General features: G+C 41.0%; 1 protein-coding gene across 1 annotated transcript in view; it reads right to left on the bottom strand.

Annotated features, from left to right (window-relative positions):
* The window catches only part of COL16A1 (collagen type XVI alpha 1 chain), a 220,089-nt gene that overhangs the window by 58,389 nt on the left and 140,265 nt on the right, over positions 1-21,435 (bottom strand). Inside the window, exons 19-36 of the mRNA XM_056556974.1 lie at positions 20,480-20,518; positions 19,368-19,412; positions 12,682-12,717; positions 12,470-12,583; positions 12,176-12,211; positions 11,750-11,785; positions 10,407-10,487; positions 7,805-7,849; positions 6,231-6,266; positions 5,537-5,590; positions 5,320-5,442; positions 5,181-5,216; positions 4,128-4,235; positions 2,475-2,597; positions 2,349-2,402; positions 335-376; positions 205-240; positions 13-66 (exon numbers count right to left, since the gene is read on the bottom strand). Of these exons, the coding sequence (XP_056412949.1) occupies positions 13-66; positions 205-240; positions 335-376; positions 2,349-2,402; positions 2,475-2,597; positions 4,128-4,235; positions 5,181-5,216; positions 5,320-5,442; positions 5,537-5,590; positions 6,231-6,266; positions 7,805-7,849; positions 10,407-10,487; positions 11,750-11,785; positions 12,176-12,211; positions 12,470-12,583; positions 12,682-12,717; positions 19,368-19,412; positions 20,480-20,518 (1,098 nt within the window). The remainder of the gene's footprint in view (positions 1-12; positions 67-204; positions 241-334; positions 377-2,348; positions 2,403-2,474; positions 2,598-4,127; positions 4,236-5,180; positions 5,217-5,319; positions 5,443-5,536; positions 5,591-6,230; positions 6,267-7,804; positions 7,850-10,406; positions 10,488-11,749; positions 11,786-12,175; positions 12,212-12,469; positions 12,584-12,681; positions 12,718-19,367; positions 19,413-20,479; positions 20,519-21,435) is intronic.

Below are 21,435 nucleotides of genomic sequence, written 5' to 3'. Positions count from 1 at the left end.
CTGTGTACTTACCTTTTCACCTTTAGGGCCAGTAAATCCAGGAAAGCCTTGGGGGCCTGGTGGTCCCTATAATTATAATGGTCATTTAATCATTGGCAAAATGGTGTACTCATTTAATAAGTGTTACATTAATAACTGATGTCTTAGGGCATGGTATGGCCATTACCATGAGGCCTAGGTTCAAAAAGCATGGGTAGTACTCACTGTTTTTCCCGGTAGGCCAAAATCTCCCTTTTCTCCCTATCAAATATACAGAAATGGTTTTAATATACACACCTGATAATAAATTATATACTTACTGCTGTTTTCATTCCTGCATATGTCAAAAACTTGCCTGTGGTCCTCGTTTTCCTTCTCCCTGAGGCCCTGGCTCTCCCTGGATAGGACAATATGTGATACTTAAATTGCATATATATATACATATTAAAAAGGCAAATGCAAAATCACAAAAATTGCTTAAAACTTTTACATGACAGCAATTTTGCAACAAATTCTCCTTCTCTTCATCTAATAATCTGTCAAACATACAATATGTAATCTTGCACAATATTTGTAGCATATAGTTTTATGGGTTAATTCATCTCTACAAATGAATTGAAGCTAAAGATCACCAAAGCCTTGCACCACTGCATTTGTATGTGCACCATAACCTGATGAATATTGTTCAATTTAGGTTATATCTTCATAATCTACATTGTGGGATAATCCTGAAACACAGCATATTTGGGTATTATGTACTGTAGTCCGAAACAAGGCAATGTATGAGTATTTTCTTCAGTTTCCGCTCACATTTCAAAAGCATTTTGCTAGGTTCCATTTCCAGTTAGACTAGCCATGATGTATGTATGTGTGGATATAAATTATATTGTGAACGCCACTAGGGAGGGAGATTGATTTGGCTGCATTCTTCATTTCTCTTTTCTTATATAGTGGCAACATATTCCATGGTGTTGTAGTGTCTGTTTTTGTATTTCTTGGGGTCTGCTCAGACACTACTTTTTATGTCTGAGCAGTTCCTGTGCTATTCTTCCCAGGGTTGGAAGAGTTAATGCTCTCGCCCTATTGCAGCTCTGGTGTGGCTATAAAATCAGAGCTCTCTTGAAACTCTGGGCTGCTTATTAGATATACTCTGACTATGTTATTAGTTTTACTTTTGCTATGTTTGTTTGTCTGAGTTTTAACAATGGTTATTATGATTCCTGTTTAGGATAGATTTTAGTCTGCTTGGTTTTAAGTACATCTGTCATTTTTTAGGATTATGTATGTCCGTTCTTCTTTAACCTTGTTATCTTAGTCTGTGTTCCCACTGTGAGTCTTGCTTGTACCGTGCTTTGTATTTAGTATTCCTGTTTAGAGTCCTGACCCATGAGTTTGGTTTAGTATTATTTCTGTTAGTTTGTGTGCCTCTTTACTGTTCCCGACTAATGTCTATTTTGTAGTTTATTGTGTTGACTGTTATGGCCATCACTTATATAGTATGGGACTGGCAATGTGGTTACGGACCCGCTGCCTAGGGCGGGTACGTAAGTAGGCAGGGACAGAGGTTGTGGTTTAGTTCAGGGCTGCACTCTTTCCCTGCCAAGAAGTGACAGCTGTATAGACACAATCTAATTTTCATATCTAAGACACACACAGAAACACTGACGCCAGTGAAAGGGGAAAAAAGTACCATGCAAAAACAGGGAGAACATATACACTCCATGCTAATGTTGTTCTTAGTCTGCTTTGAAGCCTTAAAAAGGTAAGTAGGGAGAACAAAATTAATGTAAGTCCCCTTCATTTAACTTCATGCAATGATTCGGTTATGTAAACCTTTCTCAAACAATACACACAGTGTGGATAACCTGCGTATGTCTATGTGTGTGTGTGTATATATATATATATATATATATATATATATACACATATATATATTTGTGTATATATATATATATATATATATAATTAACAATCAAGCCTAATGAACACTCAATACCTCCAGATGTGATAGTGACATGCAAACAAAAGTGACACTTGACAATTTCACAATTTCATATATGAAATGCATCATACAACATATTCTGTAATTGTGTATCATATAATCATCCGCATTTGATATTGCTTGAGGAAGGTTGACATAGCAGAAACCTTTCAAAAAGTGAATTAAAGGAAGAGGAGTCAGAGGGTGATACCTATTTACTTTATTGGGAAGTTAGTACAGCAATCCATGTACAAAGACAAAGGGATATACATATATATCTATATATATATAGAGAGAGAGAGAGAGAGAGGGCAAAAAAAAAAAAAAAAAAAAAAGCAATAGAAGAAAAGTAAGAGCCACTTTATCAAATTGTTATTTTGTAACTTACCTGAGCTCCCTTTATGCCAGGTGGACCCTGAACACCAGGTAAACCAGGCTGACCCTAAAGAAAAAAGACTGGTTAAAAATGATGAACAATGAAATGCTGTAGATATTCTATTGGGATAAAACTCACCGGTTTTCCTGTCTGTCCCACTCCTGGAGGTCCTTGATCTCCCTTAGCTCCTGGCACCCCAGGTATACCAATAACATCGGAAAATTCATTTATTTTTACTGGACAGGAGTCACATGCATCTCCCTGTAAACAACATAAGATAGCACTGAAACTCCAGAATTAGTGCAATTTCTATGTTGTAGTATAATGATAGTACATGTGTCTTTTACTGTCCATAATTTTCTACTATTAGTGAATAGGGGAAAAAAGCTGCAATATTAGAAACAGCCTACAGACAAGGGTGGTGCTGTTCCATTTAAAAAGCAGTCTCCCCCCCCCCCTAATTCTGGATACCCCATTTATTGTGACAACACAGTGCAAGAAAATATATTGCTATTAAATACTAAAACTGAAATTGTGTAAGACATTGCAAGTGGCCTGGTTGCTTGGCTATGCCCTAGCCAATCTGGGCTGTGAGCAGCTACCAGGCTGAGCCTGCACCTGTGGGCTTAGCTACTTAAAGGGGTACATAGCTGCTAGACATCTAGATAAGATGTCTGATCATGGGGGTCCCGCTGCTAGGGTCCCTGCGATGTCCTGCAGTACCCGGCGTTCTAAACAAATGCCGGGTTCCTTCGGCAGTGGTCTTGACGTCAGGATCACGGCCTCCGGCTACGAGCATATGTTCAAAATGCTGGAGCACCGGAGTACCCCTTTTAAGTCCAGCTCACTCTGTTTGCAGTTGCCAGTGAAATACTCTGTTTTGTAACCAGCCATCTTAAAATGTTTCTGACTTGAGGTTTTGATCTTTGGCTCTGCTTTTTGACTACTCTCCTGCTTAGTGTTTTGGTACTCTGCTTATTCCTGTTATCGACCCCCGCCAGTCTGACCTCGCTTTTCTGTGTGTTTGTCTAGAATTATTTCTGTTAGTTTTGTGTGCCTCCAGCTTTTCCGACTCCGACTGATTTGTATTTAATTGTTTTGACTCTGTCTGTCCCTGTATATATATATATATATATATATATATATATATACATATATAGCATAGGGACCGTCCTTGTAGTTGTGGACCCGTTGTTTAGGACGGGTGCGCAAGTAGGCAGGGACAGAAAGTGTGGGCAAGATTAGGGCTTCACTCTATCCCTGCCTAACGTGACATTGTCTATTTGTTTATAACCTTGTTGCATAATATTTTACTTGATGCTTATGGTACATTGAATGTTTTATGTATTAAAGAGGTACTCCGCCCCTAGACGTATCCCCTATCCAAAGAATAAGCCACAAATATTTCTACTTCTCATAGGACCATAACTTTAACAGAATTACCTAACAGCTCTGTACACTGAGGACAAGCAGGGCTCTTTACACTGAGGACAAGCAGGGCTCTGTACACTAAGGACAAGCAGGCTCTGTGTAGTGAGGCTCAATGACATGCTCCCGGCTCACACAGCAGGATGATTGACAAGCCAAGAACTTGCACAGAGCCTTGCTTGTCCTGCCCTCACGCAGGCAATAGCTGCAGGGAGAGCCTTTTTTCACTCGAAAATATGCAAATATTTTAACCAATGTATAATACAAATATACATATGTTATCTACATTATATAAAAGTTTTTTGCTAATAACGGGTACACTTTAAGTATAAAAAGACCTTGCAATCTATATAGTATGCTCACCTTTTCACCTTTAATTCCAATGGGTCCGATGATTCCTGGTTCTCCTGGTAAACCTGGTACACCTGATGTTCCTGGTATACCTGCATCTCCTTGTTGGCCAGCCTCACCCTGTATTACAAGTAAATCTTATGACTCATAACAGGTCGGCACCATTACCACCTTTAGTTTAAAGGGAATATCCAGAAGATAATTTTTTATATATTTTTTCCCCAAATCAGCCCCATCCCTGTCTTCATGTTGTATGTGGTATTACAACTTGGCTTCATTCACTGTCATGCAATATGACACACAACCTGAGGTATTTTTTTGGTAATCCCAGATAACCCTTTTCAATGGGCATTGTCACTTGGAAAAATTCTTGACATGTCCCAGAGACATGTAAAAAATAATTGATCTATAGAGGTCTGAGTGTTAAGACTTCCACCAGGAAGAAAGAGCCAGGAGTGGGCCACGCACAGGGAGTTTTATCCTGGCTGTGCCACCTGACCATTACACCTCCTTAAAGAGGTACTGCAGTCAAAATTAACTGGGCTGATCGGTGGGGTCTGACCACTTGGACCCCCCTCCCTCGCAATCTCTGGGAAGGGGCCCCGTCTCGCACAGTGAGAAGCGCGTGTCGTCTAGACGGCGCTCCATTCATTTCTATGGGAGTGCTGATGGTTGCCGAGTACTGGACTCTAGTCTCTTCGGAGCTCTCATAGAAATCAATGGGGTGCGTTCCATCTACCTCAAATGCTTCTCAGAGCCGGGGCCCGTTCCGGAGCTGGGGCCCCCGCGATCAGCTACTTAAGTTAATTTTGGCTGCAGTACCCCTTTAAAGTAAGTCTATAGAGCATGTCTTGATTATGTGACATAGAATAGAGAAAGGAGCATGTGCCTAAAGGTAATCTCCTGGCTTGTTCTCCTGATTGAACACTTAGACCTCAGACCCCCACTGATCAATACTTTTGACACGTCTCTAGGACACGTTAAAAGTTTTTTAAGTGACAGGTACACTTTAACCTAGGCTTTTCTTAAAGGGGATTCCATCCTTCATGCAGTTTCACCACTTACCTTTTGTCCTTTCATTCCAGGTCCACCTGCAATGCCCTGGGGATTAAACACACAATATACCAGTCAAAATGACATATTATTTATCAGCTACATTTTATATAAAGAATTTCTGCATTGGATTTTTGTAAATGAAACTCACATTTTTCCCTGGTATGCCAATCCCAGGTTCCCCAGGCTCGCCTTTGTGTCCTGGAATTGCAACAGCAGTCTCATGCTGTACCTGTTCAGCTGGGAGAAGTGGGCATAGGGTGCAAGCTTCTCCCTGTAATAAAAAAACAGATTGATAAGTGAGATAGATCTTTATGTTATTAAAACAAATGAATATAAGTAATATCTAAATATAAATGGTTTCTAACCTTTTCTCCTTTTGGTCCTGAAGGTCCTGTTTTCCCCAGTCCTCCTGGCAAACCCTATGGGATGTTCAAGTTGCTCAAGTTACTGCTTTTTAACACAGTGATCAAGTCAAGCCTTTACATTTCCAAAGTTCATTTTGAATATTGAAGTACTACAGGGCAATGTACCAATCCACAACTATAATTGTAGCGTTTCAATACAGTAGTTACAAGCCAAGTTGTTGGGTGGCTGGTAGTCTAAAGGTATTTTTGACCCATAACCCAAATATGCATATGTATTAATGTGCATTGCACTACTTTATTGCACAAACTGAGGTCTTACAGGGTGTAAAGGGCTAAAATTACTGGTCTGGTCAAGGCCACAGCCCTGTGAACATCTTCTACTATGTGAGCTATTGCTAGCCATACCTGCACCTAAGCCACATGTCTTTAAGCCTAAGCCACATGTCCTAGGTCACCATCTTATCTATAATCAAGCCATTACATCTGCATTATTCATTACACATTCTAAGAAGCATCATCCGCAGGATAGGAGGTAAATGTCTGATTACGGGGAGTCCAACCGCTGGGACCCCCCGCGATTTCCTGAATGTGTCAGACTGCAGATAAGGGATAAGTGTTCTATGGCTGCAGTACATCCTTTAATACATGCATGACAGATATACATTAGTTGGAAGTAAGACAATAAGACACTTACTGGTGTCCCTGATGGCCCTTTTTCACCATGATCTCCCTAATAAGGAAAAAAGAAAATATTAAACATATAAATGAGTTAATCCATGTGTTGGAGACACTTTTACACTGCTAGCAGGTGGGACAAGTCACCACACTACTACAAAACCACAACACTTATGATTTCCATTAGTTTGACAATTATCTTGCCCAACTAAAAGAACTGATTAATATGATTAATAAGGACGGTTCTCCAAGGAGTCTTATACAAACTGCACATAATGGTGAGTTAAGAGAGAACATTAATGTTCTCATCATTATTAGAAAAAAATATGTATACTTTATGTGCATCAGCAAGATTAATACTAAAGTATCAGCAAGATTAAAGGGGTACTCCTCTGGAAAACATTTTTTTTTCTAATAAACTGGTGCCAAAAAGTAAACAGATTTGTTAATCACTTCTATTTAAAAATCTTAATCCTTCCAGTACTTATCAGCTGTTGTATACTACAGAGGAAATTATTTTCTTTTTGAATTTCCTTTCTGCCTGACCACAGTGCTCTCTGCTGACACCTCTGCTCATTTTAGGAACTGTCCAGAGTAGGAGAAAATCGCCATAGCAAACTTATCCTGGCCTGGACAGTTCCTAAAATGGACAGAGGTGTCAGCAGAGAGCACTGTGGTCAGACAGAAAGGACATTAAAAAAAAAGAACTTCCTGTGGAGCATACAGCAGCTAATAAGTACTAGAAGGATTAAGATTTTTAAATAGAAGTAATTCACAAATCTTTTTTAACTTTCTGGCATCAGTTGAAAAGAAGAAGTTAAAAAATAAAATGTTTTCCAGTGGAGTACCCCTTTAATGCTGAATTGTATAAGTAGATTATGCATGAATAAGCACCATAAAATATTACTGTACACGGTCATTTAACAAGAGATATTTGTAGAATAATGACTGCTTTGAGCCAGGAATGTAAGGAACTGAGCTAATGGAGTACATAGCTGACAATTGCTGGTAGTGAGACTTAAAACTATCTTCTATTGTGCTGGGCGGCCATGATAAAAAACAAAAACACATACTAACCTACCACTCTTCCTTGCGGGTCCCTCTATGAACTCTTCCAGTCCCTCGATGAATGCTTTGGCTGCTACTTCCGAGACAGATTTGTCTTGGCAGTGACAGCCCTCTCAGTCAATAACTAGCTGCAGTGGTGTTCCACGTCATTCTGTGATTGGGTGAGCAGGCTGTCAATGCAACACGAGTACGTATTGGAAGTGACGTACAGAATATTTAGCCGGGGAGCAGAAGAGTTCATTGGGGTACCCCCAGGGAAGCAAGGTAGGTAGGTATGTGTTTTTGTAATTTTTTTTTTTATGGTGGCCTGAGCACAATAGAAGACAGTTTTTAGTACCTAGAAAATACCTTAAAGGGAAGTGCTCTATGATGATCTGTAGGATCGTAAACAATTCACATGTTGTTCTTGCACTGGGGCTCTTTGCTGTCTTTTATTACATATTAAAAAATAAGAAGCTTTCACATTATACTATACTTTGGAACACAATATAATGCTTAATCATTGATATTGCATGTTTACAGTACCTTTTCTCCTTTTTCTCCAGATGGCCCAGTGGTGCCAGGTAATCCCTGTTTCAGAAATGACAGATTTAGACTTGAATTATGTTTATTGGCTATGTTTTGGCTATAACAGTAGCGGATAACAGAATTGGTTGTGTAACTAAAGGTGTCCATACACTTTCAATAGCTATTGGCCAAATGTTTGTTTAGCTGACAGCTACTGTACCTCTTCTGACCTCCTTTATACACATGAATGCTCATCACAACATGGGAGGGGAGGCATAAGCCTCAGTCAGACAGCTCTGGTGGCTGCCTATCTCTCTGGGAACTATAGAGTCGCACAGCCGAAATCCAATCCGACATCATCTATCTGGGAGAATAGGGTGGCCACCATAAAATTAAGACAGTCAGCTGGACCCTCCAAAGTTAGCGGGATTTGTGTGCTGTTGACCTGTGCGTGTATAGTATGTGGAATATACAGAGGACTACACCACATGTGAGCAGGAGAAGCCTGCATTACTATTTTATTTGATAGAAAACAGTTTAGCTATGCCTCTGCATAACTGCTATGTGTTCAGGCACCAAAGAATTAACATGTTCCATTCCAAGATTCCATTATAAAGAGTTTAATGGCAGCAAGATTGCTTGTGTCTGTGTTGAAGGTGCCCATAATAACAGTTGGGATATCAGTACAAAGGAACTGGAGAAGTAGTCTAGAAAGAAAAATAAGTCTAAGAACAAGGCACAGGGACAAGGAGGTTGACTGAAGGCTGCAATTTGGACATTAGGAGATTAGATACTAATACAGAGAACAACCAAATAATGAGGATTAAGTGAGCATATAGTGGTAGAGAGAGAACATAACTGGGATAGGGGGAGACCAGCTCAACCACCCTTTTTGTTTACAATGAATTGCAAACCATCACATAAGATTGATGCAGCTGAAATAATGTCAGAGGGAAAGAGACCCAAAATTCACCCTCCAGTTCACTGCCTGATTTCTCCCACCTTTTTCTCAACTTGCAGCCAAGTCTGTGTCAATCTGCTATCTATAACACATCCAATATGCTAACCCTAACTAACAAAGCCCAATTCTGAGGTACTAAACCATATACAAACTTGCTAATAAAGTTTGTACTGCATATTTACCTTGCTGCATATGTCATGGCCACACCAGATGATGGGTATTCATTCTACTTCCGACCTTATGTTAAAACTGGGTCAAGAATAAAAAGCTCTTTTTCCTACTTGTGACTTGATGCAGAAAGGCTAAGGTGCAGTAATGTCCACATTGTAATCTCTTAGGGAAATAGGGGAGCCTCTCACACTTTCTTCTCTTCAGAGCACAGGAATAAAACCTCCCACAGTAAACTTGTTTACTTTTACAAGGTGACCTGGCTCACAGACCCAACCTGTCCTAGACACCTAATGGTGATTGGCTGCATGGGGCATCTGCTTCCCTCGGGCTCAATCCTCCAGGACCCCATCAGCTGCCACCACGCTTCCTCAGAACTGGACAGGCCCAACAGTTCAGTCCTCACAATTGTTCTCTCCTGATTCCCTGAAGCTGCTCAGGCTCTGTTGGACGGCAGGAGATGCTGCTCTACCTCTCCATCTTTGCTATAGTTCAGCTGATGTACAACCTCCCAACTAATCCCATAGCAGTTTCTTTATGCCTCCATCTACCTCTAGTAGTCATCACAGTACACAACTACAATGCTATGATGCAACCCATGTGGCATGGACAATGCTTTTGGGCAACTGCCCAAATAAAAAAGGTATACGCCAAAATAGACAATAGGAATTGCATTTCTGCTGCCATTGCAGGTCAGAGGACAGTGGCACTGCCAAGGCAGCCCCCAGTCCCTGTATGGCACAGTTTCCAAGTGCAGACAAGACAAACAACCTAAGGGATATAACAGATTTACAACACTCGACATCCTATTTACATAACAATAGGTTTAAAGCAATAAAACATGTCACAACATTACTGTACATTAAAGGGGGATTTACTTTATATGTATGTTTATGCTTGTTATACGTTACTATATGTAAATGTTCTCTTCTGTAAACGCTGTATTACGGTGATATATGTAGGTAAATAAATAATATTAATAGTTACATCAGTCTCTAACCCACAAGTTCTATTGATTTGCAGCCCTTTTGCTTTATTCCCTTTTCACTTCAGCCTTTTTTAGCAGATCTGACAGAAAAGCCATTATGAATTTTGCTTCCTCGCTGCTTTTGTAAACATGATAGGGTATGTGGGATTTATTGGATATCTTGCCACAAGTGAAATAGAAGTTGCAGGAATGCAGACTGTAAAAGTTTGTAAGATTTTCTCTCCTACATAAGTGAAATATGAAGAACTGGAGCTATACATTTCTAGTTTTGTAACTGAACTATTTGTATATTATCTATGCTTACTAGAATGAGATGGTACTAGCCATCTATAAATATTACTGTATTAGCCATTTTCTAAACTGTTGAATTTCTTTTTTAGTTTTTCAAAATAAATCTGTATGCATTATACTCACACTTCTAAGCTTGTGTTGTACTTACTAACTTGTGAATAACATGTTAAGAATACATACAGTCCACATAAAAAAAACAGAAAGTTACTTACCGGCAGGCCAGTTAGACCTGGTACACGACCCTGAATACCAAGTGCAGGTTGGGCATCTAGGCAAGAGGTGCATGAATCTCCCTAAAATAGAAAGTCCAAAGTGAAAAACGGATACTACTAGAGTGACCAGACTGTGAGAAACAAAAAAGCCAAAGCTGTATATGATCCCATAGAGAGCAGCAGTGGATAAATGTTTCACACTGGAATACCCCTTTATTATGGTCAGATAAATGTCTCCAGCAAGTAATGGCTGGAGTGTGCCTTAGTAGCTGTTCTGAAAACTGTACTATATTAAGATTTTATCTACATAAAACATAGAAATTCTTAAAACATAGAAATTCTTAAAAAAAAATAGTTTATACCAAACTAAAGTTAAAATTATGGCCCTCATTTACTATTGCAAACCCGACATGTTTTGTCGGGTTGTGCGCCAGATTCTGTCGCATTGCACTAGAAATTCTGTCTGCGCTAGATTTTGTGCCAGAATTTTCATCAGAATTGAAAAAAAACCCCGACTAACTCTCCATTTTGCTAAGAGAACCAGAAAAAGGGGCGTGGCTGCCATGAAAAGGGGGTGTGGTTTCTGAAAAGGGGCGTGTTCCCAACAGTTTCACAAAAACCCAACATATTTACTAAGGTTTCCACATAAAATGTGGTGGATTTGTGCTGAGGAAAACCCTACAGATCAGAGGATGTGTAAGAAAAGCAAAATGTAGGGAAAGTGGAAAATGTAGAGAAACCTTAGTAAATACCATGGAAAATAAATTGTAGGGAATTAAAACCCACAAAGAAACCTACACAACACTCTTAGTAAATGAGGGCCTATATGTCATAATCAGATTATATATTTCCATTCATAAGTGTTTTATCATCTGGACCATCCTATGTTTTCTTAAGCTTCCCCCATGATGAGGTGTTTTTCGGGGGTTCCCTTCACAGGGTTAGTGTATATGCCAAGCTTGTACATATATAATACAGGATACTTCTAGGCTGGTTTAAATGATGTAACTGTAACAGGAGCTGAGATCTTAATAATGTCTGTAATCTCCATTGCATTACTTAGAACAGTTTACATTTGGCTCTTAATCTTGCATACCAATTTTGGCATTCCCAGCCAAGGTTTAATATTACTGACCAATTTCTGGCCAAAAAGAAAAACATGCATTTTGAGCAGACGTGTAATTTTGTGTAATGTAACATACTGTGCTATTTAGCTGGGTTCTCACAATTTAATAAAATATTTCAGAGCGCAGCCTTTTCGTTCCTTAGATATTGACAGAATTCTAATTTGTAGCTGGTTTCATTGTAACCAAAGTAAAGTAAGACTGTGTTTAACATTTTACCTTTTCACCCTTCAATCCATTTATTCCTGAGGTGCCCTGGATTGAACAAAGATAAAAGAAACTTAATTTAATATTTAATATGTTCAGTGTTAGCCACAGACCCATTCATATAAACTGGCAGACCATTTTGTACAATTGTTGTCAAGCTACTGAATGAATAACTTTACTATATGCTTTATTTTTAAGGTTAAACCCAGATAAGGTTCAATTGCCAAATTTTATATAGCCAAGTCTTCATTGTAAAGTAGTTATCTGAAATGATGCCACATTATATTAGTGTTAGATCAGTATGAGCCCTTGCACCCCAGGAATTGTATCTTCTATAAGTGATTTGATATAAAACACACAGTAATGCCTGCCTGTACAGTAGAGAATATGTAAGATCAAATTAATTGTTATTCCTTCTCCAAGTCATGCCAGATATACCTGTTCACCTTTCGGTCCTGCTGGGCCTGCTATTCCCTGAAGAAGAAAAAATATATATGTAAGATACATGATATTTTTAAGAATCTATTAGTCTCAATTTACTAGAATTATCATATTAGCCTTCTAGGTCTACACCAGCTACTGTATACACTGCACCTGCCAAAATTGCAAGCTCTGTGTTCAGAAGGGCTCTTTGGACACATAGGGTAACAACTAGTTTGAGGTCTAATGATTTGCAATGCATATCCATTAGAGATCACTATCTGGACCGGCCACTATGTTTTCATTACTCACTGGTTGTCCTGTCTCTCCAATTCCAGGGCTACCCTTCTGTCCTTTAACACCTGGCACACTGATAACTTGTGTGCCTTCAGGGCCAATGGTTGGGCAAACTTCACATGGATCACCCTGCAGGAAACCAAAAACAGAAACAACAGTTATAACAGTTCTACTTTGGATTCTTATTGTAATAAAATGTCACAGGTATCAGGCAAATGCCATTTTACCTTTTCTCCCTTTGTTCCAGGAATTCCAGATTTTCCCTGTAAATAAAAAATAACTAAATAATGAAGGACAGATTAAGCTAAATTTATAGTGTGAGCAATATGACGTTGTTAAATTATGTACTTGGTGTAGGAGCGGAATGTAGCATGTCTAAAAGAATACTGTCTATGTATGGAATAAGTGAATGGCTGGAAGCTTCTGTCTTGAGACTGAGCAAAACTTGCTGATATATGAATAAAAATGTACATAAAAACTATATACTGCTTGAAATCCTAGACAGTGTTCTGCACACATACTTCAAAATAGTTTATTACACACAATGGGCAGAAAACCTATGCATTGCCAAATATAAAAATGTACCAGTAATACATAGAGCTGTAAAATACCTAATAGACAAAGCTGATAAGTCAACTGTGTCCTGCCTTAAACCATAGTTCACCATAAAATTTTAGTTTATTTACAACCTTATTCAGTTGGCTGCATTGAAACTTTATGTGTAAGCTGGGTATTCAGCTCCTAAGAAAAAATCTGAACAGGACAGGGCACTACAGGGGAGCTTTTTCATCCCAACAAAAAAATATTCGATGGGATCTGCTTGTTTTTGGACTTAAAAGTATGGATCCCAAAAGAAGCCAAAGATCACTAATGTCTTAGTTGTACTAAGACCAGAGAACAGTCTGACACAATCCAAATATAAATACCATGATTAAGAATAAGTGTTTTCAAAATGCGTTGACCAAGGATGAGTCCACAGCACTCCGCAGCTTTGGCACAGTACTTTGGGGCTTCCATTACTATACAAATGCTGGTGAGCATAAATCCTTTTTCTGCTTACTTGTACTAAACCTGGGTCACATCATGCCTTACAGCCCAAATCTGCATGCCTTGTGTTTGCTTTAAAGCAGTAGGAGGTTTCAGACCTTGAAATATCAAAGTTCATATGGAACATTATACAATCATATTGTGCCATGTAATTCCTTACTTCCCCGTTTCTTCCTGCATTTTTTTAAAAATCCATTTCCTAGAAGTGTTTACATATGAAATGCCTGCCTATGATCATCAGGATATATTGCAATTTTTTATTAAAGATTAATGTCAACCATATCTTATATTTCAGCTGATTGCTAATGAAACCAGTGAACAGCTTGTCAACAGACACATCCTAAATAGCTTTTACTAAGCCTTGAGTATAAGTGAATTTGCCAACAAAAATGCTGAACTGTAAATTATATGATATGATATCAATAAGTAAACAGTAACATGATCTTAAAGGGGTATTCCACCGAAAAACATCTTATCTCCTATCCAAAGGATATTGCATAAGATGTCTGATCTCCAGCGCAGCACCCTAGTCATCCGTGCACGGAGTGAACTCCACTCCGGTCCGGATGACTGGCGACTACAGCCACCATGCCCCCTCCATTCATGTCTATGGGAGGAGGCCCCCTCCCATAGACATGAGTGGAGGGGGAGGAGGCCCCTTCCCATAGACCTGAATGGAGGGGGCATGGCGTGATGTCACAAACACGAAAGTTCCAAGCTTCTGTGTTCTGGACCCTGCTGCTGGGCGAGAGATCACAGGGGTCCCCAGCAGCGGGACCTCTGCGATAAGACATGTTATCCCCTATCCTTCGGATAGGGGATAAGATGCATTTCAGCGGAAAAATAGTTTACTATACAGTGTAAAGAACAATTGTGAATATTGCAGTAAAAGAGATTCTACATGGCACTGTTTTGTTAAAGAAACAAGCATATGGCATACATACAACATCTGGCAGAAAATAAGGAGTTGCAACAAATCACGGAAATGACACAAAGCAATGCTTGCCTATAGCTGAACGTTCTGGCTTCATGGTGCATATTCTCAAACCAATTAAAGGAAATTATGTTAATTGGTGGAATATGTTTTTCTAGATCAGGTAGAGGAAGAAATATGGAATTACTTAATTCTTTAGAAAAAGAAAATCCCAGTTTGTACCTTGTTTCTGCTACTTAGGATTTTACGATGATCTGAATTCTTTGAGATATGGACTTCAAGCAATATAAATAGTATTCTACATCAAGATGGTTCCTACTTTCATGGAGAGTGGTTGACAGACCAGGTTTGCAGGAGCCCTGACATGGAAATTTTTTGTTAAATTACCAATGTCATTTTTTAAGTGTATTAAAGGGGTACTCCGGCGCTTAGACATCTTATCCCCTATGCAAAGGATAGGGGATAAGATGCCTGATCGTGGGGGTCCCGCCGCTGGGGACCCCCGTGATCTTGCACGCAGCACCCCAGTTAAAATCAGACCCTGGAGCATGTTCGCTCCGGGTCTGATTACCTTCGACCATGGGGAAGGTGGCGTGTGACATCATGCCTCCGTCCCCGTGTGATGTCTTGCTCCGCCCCTCAATGTAAGCCTATGGGAGGGAGCGTGACAGCTGTCACGCCCCCTCCCATAGGCTTGCATTGAGGGGCGGAGCGTGACGTCACACGCTGCCGGCCCCGTGGTCGCCGGTAATCATACCAGGAGCAAACATGCTCTGGGGACTGATTTTAACTGGGGTGCTGCGTGCAAGATCACGGGGGTCCCCAGCGGCGGGACCCCCGCGATCAGGCATCTTATCCCCTATCCTTTGGATAGGGGATAAGATGTCTAAGTGCCAGAGTACCCCTTTAATATCCATCTAGACTGTTTACTGGCATTGTTATTTAGTTGCTATGCCTTTCCTGAAGAAAATATTAGTTTCCTACTTTGTGGTAAGATGCATCATCAATCATGTTAAAAACTGACTTTATCATAACTAAACCAATCAAGGGAATGGGAAACGTACCCAAAATGTCCATGTGCACCTGTGTATTGACTGTTGAGTTTATGACCACCATCTCTCCTGGTCCTTTACCTGACATGCAACTCTACAGCATAAGTAACTGGGGAAAGTTATTTTAGGCGAAATCCCTCCTCTTTTGAAGTGGAAATTGGTTTGGTTCAATTTTCAAAAACCAAATGGCAGTGTGAACTGCCTGCGCCAGGAAGCTGTTCAATTTTTATTTTTATATACCGTAATTAAGTGATTCCATCATTTTTCCACTACATAATTTTGCCATTAATTGTTATACTCCTGCTTAGTTAATAAACATTGTTTTGTGTAATTTCTGTGATTTGCTAGTGACTAGAATACCATAATCAGTTACCATAATATTACTCAACCCTAAAAATAAAATAAGCAATTGTTTGCGATGGATAAAATCTATATTTGACTTTTGAACCAGTTTTTATTGATGGTGCTGTTATTTTATGCTAAGGATAAGTAAAATTGAGATTTTTTTGTTACTTAGTAAATGTATCAGAATTTAACCCCTTCAGGACGGAGCCCATTTTGGCCTTAAGGACCGGAGCGTTTTTTGCACATCTGACCACTGTCACTTTAAGCATTAATAACTCTGGAATGCTTTTAGTTATCATTCTGATTCCAAGATAGTTTTTTCGTGACATATTCTACTTTAACATAGTGGTAAATTTTTGTCGATGCTTGCATCCTTTCTTGGTGAAAAATCCGTAAATTTGATGAAAAATTTGAAAATTTTGCATTTTTCTAACTTTGAAGCTCTCTGCTTGTAAGGAAAATGGATATTACGAATACATTTTTTTTTTTTGGTTCACATATACAATATGTCTACTTTATGTTTGCATCATAAAATTGACGTGTTTTTACTTTTGGAAGACACCAGTGGGCTTCAACGGTCAGCAGCAATTTTCCGATTTTTCCCAAAATTTTCAAACTCAGTATTTTTCAGGGACCAGTTCAGGTTTGAAGTGGATTTGAAGGGTCTTCATATTAGAAATACCCCATAAATGACCCCATTATAAAAACTACACCCCCCAAAGTATTCAAAATGACATTCAGTCAGCATTTTAACCCTTTAGGTGTTTCACACGAATAGCAGCAAAGTGAAGGAGAAAATTCACAATCTTCATTTTTTACACTCACATGTTCTTGTAGACCCAATTTTTGAATTTTTACAAGGGGTAAAAGGACAAAATTTTTACTTGTATTTGTAGCCCAATTTCTCTCGAGTAAGCACATACCTCATATGTCTATGTAAAGTGTTCGGCGGGCGCAGTAGAGGGCTCAGAAGGGAAGGAGCGACAAGGGGATTTTGGAGAGTACGTTTTTCTGAAATGGTTTTGGGGGGGCATGTTACCTTTAGAAAGCCCTTATGGTGCCAGAACAGCAAAAAAAACCCCACATGGCATACCATTTTGGAAACTAGACCCCTCGGGGAATGTAACATGGGATAAAGTGAACCTTAATACCCCACAGGTGTTTAACGACTTTTGCAAATGTAAAAAAAAAAAAAAAAAAAAAAAATGTTACCTAAAATGCTTGTTTTCCCAAAAATTTTTTATTTTTAAAAAGGGTAATAGCAGAAAATACCCCTCAAAATTTGAAGCCCAATTTCTCCCGATTCAGAAAACACCCCATATGGGGGTGAAAAGTGCTCTGCTGGCGCACTACAGGTCTCGGAAGAGAAGGAGTCACATTTGGCTTTTTGAACGCAAATTTTTCTCTGGGGGCATGCCGCATTTAGGAAGCCCCTATGGTGCCAGGATAGCAAAAAAAAAACCACATGGCATACCATTTTTTAAACTAGACCCCTCGGGGAACGTAACAAGGGGTTAAGTGAACCTTTATACCCCACAGGTGTTTCACGACTTTTGCATATGTAAAAAAAAAATTTTTTTTAACCTAAAATGCTTGTTTTCCCAAAAATTTTACATTTTTAAAAAGGGTAAAAGCAGAAAATACCCCCCAAAATTTGTAACACAATTTCTCCCGAGTACGGCGATACCCCATATCTGACCCTAAACTGTTGCCTTGAAATACGACAGGGCTCAAAAGTGAGAGCGCCATGCGCATTTGAGGCCTAAATTAGGGATTGCATAGGGGTGGACATAGGGGTATTCTACGCCAGTGATTCCCAAACAGGGTGCCTCCAGCTGTTGCAAAACTCCCAGCATGCCTGGACAGTCAACGGCTGTCCGACAATACTGGGAGTTGTTGTTTTGCAACAGCTGGAGGCTCCGTTCTGGAAACAGTGGCGTACCAGACGTTTTTCATTTTTATTGGGGAGGGGAGGGGGGCTGTGTAGGGGTATGTGTATACGTAGTGTTTTTTACTTTTTATTTTATTTTTTGTGTTAGTGTAGTGTAGTGTTTTTAGGGTACAGTCGCACGGGCGGGGGTTCACAGTAGTTTCTCGCTGGCAATTTGAGCTGCAGCAGAAAGTTTGCGGCAGCTCAAATTTGCAGCCAGATACTTACTGTAATCCTCCGCCCATGTGAGTGTACCCTGTAAGTTCACATTGGGGGGGGGGACATCCAGCTGTTGCATAACAACAACTCCCAGCATGCCCGTTGGCTGTCGGTGACTGCTGAGAGTTGCAGTTTTGCAACAACTGTAGGTACACTGGTTATGTATCACTGAGTTTGTGACCTAACTCAGTGTTTCACAACCAGTGTGCCTCCAGCTGTTGCAAAACTACAACTCCCAGCATGTACGGTGCATGGTGTACGGTGACTGCTGAGAGTTGTAGTTTGCAACAGCTGGAGGCACACCGGTCGTGAAACACTGAGTTAGGTAAAAAAAAAACTCTGAGTTTCACAACCAGTGTGCCTTCAGCTGTTGCAAAACTACAACTCTCAGCAGTCACCGACAGCCAACGGGCATGCTGGGAGTTGTAGTTATGCAACCAGCAGATGCACCACTACAACTCCCAGCATGCACTTTAGCTGTTTGTGCAAGCTGGGAGTTGTAGTTAGACAACAGCTGAAGGTACACTTTTCCATAGAAAGAATGTGCCTCCAGCTGTTGCAAAACCATAAGTCCCAGCATGCCCACAAGGGAATGCTGGGAGTTGTGGTGGTCTGCCTCCTGCTGTTGCATAACTACAGCTCCCAGCATGCCCTTTTTGCATGCTGGGAGCTGTTGCTAAGCAACAGCAGGAGGCTGTCACTCACCTCCAACGATCCAGACGCTGCAGGTCAGTCCCGCCGCCGCAGCTGCTCCTGGGGCCCCGATCCCAACAGGGGCGCCGGGGATCGGGGTCCCCAGCACCCGGGGTGCACGTCCCGCACCCGCTCACGTCCTCCAGAAGAGGGGCGGAGCGGGTGCGGGAGTGACACCCGCAGCAGGCGCCCTGATTGGTCGGCCGGTAATCCGGCCGACGAATCAGGGCGATCGTGAGGTGGCACCAGTGCCACCTCACCCCTGCAGGCTCTGGCTGTTCGGGGCCGTCAGAGACGGCCCCGAACAGCCAGTAATTCCGGGTCACCGGGTCACTGGAGACCCGATTGACCCGGAATCGCCGCAGATCGCTGGACTGAATTGTCCAGCGATCTGCGGCGATCGCCGACATGGGGGGACATAATGACCCCCCTGGGCGATATGCCGGGATGCCTGCTGAACGATTTCAGCAGGCATCCGGCTCCGGTCCCCAACCGGCTAGCGGTGGGGGCCGGAATTCCCACGGGCGTATGGATACGCCCTCAGTCCTTAAGGACTCGGGATGCAGGGCGTATCCATACGCCCTATGTCCTGAAGAGGTTAAAAAAACTGTATGTAAATGACATTAGGAATAGAGATAGATAGATAGGCAGACAGATAGACAGACAGACAGATTGATAGATAAGAATACTGACTGGTTTTCCCACAAGCCCGTCTTTGCCTGAAAGTCCTGGTTGACCCTGATGATGGAAAAGAAAATAGTAATTATTAAAATACCAACATAGAAGACATTATTTGTAGTCACTATGTGCAAGCATGTCCAAATAATATTTCCCCCAAATTCAGTTTGTCATCAAATTCTACCATAACTGGACTAGATGGGCATGAGTTTACTGTTAGGCGCTGATATTTGGTATTAAGCATCCAAATTATAAGGTTATCTCATATACCAATATATCTCGCACTGATAGAGAATGAGATTTAAAGGGGTACTCCGCCCCTAGACATCTTATCCCCTATCCAAAGGGTAGGGGATAAGATGTCAGATCGCCGGGGTCACGCTGCTGGGGACCCCGGGGATCGCTGCTGCAGCACCCCGCTATCATTACTGCACAGAGCGAGTTCGCTCTGCACGTAATGACGGGCAATACAGGGGCCGGAGCATCGTTACGTCATGGCTCCGCCCCTCGTGACGTCACAGCCCGCCCCTGTCAATACAAGTCTATGGGAGGGGGCGTGGCAGTCCTCACGCCCCCTGCCATAGACTTGCATTAAGGGGACGGGCCGTGATGTCATGAGGGGCGGAGCCATGATGTCACGCTGCTCCGGACCCTTTATCGCCCGTCATTACGCACAGAGCGAACTCACTCTGTGCAGTAATGATGGCAGGGTGCCGCAGCGGCGATCCCCGGGGTACCCAGCAGCGGGACCCCGGCGATCTGACATCTTATCCCCTATCCTTTGGATAGGGGATAAGATGTCTAGGGGTGGAGTACCCCTTTAAAACGTTTATTGCCCCAATTTCCTATAACACCCCTCTTGGTGTAAAGTGAATCTTGACCCTCTGGTTGTTTCCCCTTACTAGTTTACCAACATAAATCATAGTAAATTTGATAGGCTGCCGTGGCCACGGTTCTTTTCTTTTTCTATAAAGTGGTGACCGTGGCATAAATGTGCCAACTTTAGTTTTTTTTCCACCTAGTGTATACAAATAATAAATCCCCCCTGTGTCTGGTACAGAATAACTTTTTAGGTATAACAAATGGAAAAGTAGCATTTTTTTATTTACAGTGGTGAAAAGACTTACATTTTGTCCTGGAGGACCTGGTGGACCACCGGGCATACCCTAAATGGATAAAAACATGAAATATAGGTTCACTTGTAATACAAAAGCAAATAGCAGAGAGGTGTAGCACTCTATCTGGCCTATGACTGTTTTAAGTACAAACACACTTTCTCAAGGCATTGGGAATATGTTCATGTTTGTAAAACAGCGATAGGCCAGATGGAGCACTCCACCTCTCTTGATCAATATCGTCTAAAAAGTGGTTTTAGGCTGGGTTCACATCAGTGTTAGGAAGCTCTGTTTGGGAGCTCTGTAAGGCTAGGTCCCCCATATATCCGGCATCCCACACAGTTTACCTCAGGCGTGCACTGGAGGGAAACTAATGATAGAACTGATCCCATTCATTTGAATGGGACAATTCACAATCATCCAGCATCCCACTTTGTCATCAGTGGCAGCATCAGTTGTGTTGAGAATTAGACTGAGTTCACATATGCCAGACATATGTGAACCCAGCCTAACAGAAGCAAATAACAGAGCTGGACATGGATTCCAAAGAGTCCCATTGACTTTAAACAGGGTATTTTGGGTTTCCATCTGATGTCCATTATTTTGCAGAATATGAGCAAGGTAATTTTTTTTCCTGCTCAAATCCTGTCATTATGACAGAATCAGTGAACAGTGAATTCCCAAAACATTGCTCCAACTTTATATGATTAAGGCCTTAAAAGCAATAGTGAGGGACACAGTTTATATGCATCTTTTTTTAAACACTTTTGGAACTGTTTTCCATGCTGTTTAGCACCACAGAGCATTGTTGGATACCAGAACACTTGTAATTGTAAATTTTCAAACTGTCATGCAAACAGTTTGCAACTATTGTAGTACTGAAATTACAAAGAAAGAGAAGAACTCCAGCTCAGCTCAGGAAGATACGGCTTTATTCCCATCAAACGAGGCAACAGGTAACAGGGAGG

Source organism: Hyla sarda, chromosome 2 (genome assembly GCF_029499605.1).
Source record: "Hyla sarda isolate aHylSar1 chromosome 2, aHylSar1.hap1, whole genome shotgun sequence".
NCBI lineage: Eukaryota > Metazoa > Chordata > Amphibia > Anura > Hylidae > Hyla > Hyla sarda.
The sequence above is the reverse complement of the archived record's forward strand: the minus strand, read 5'-3'. Positions and strand labels throughout refer to the sequence as shown.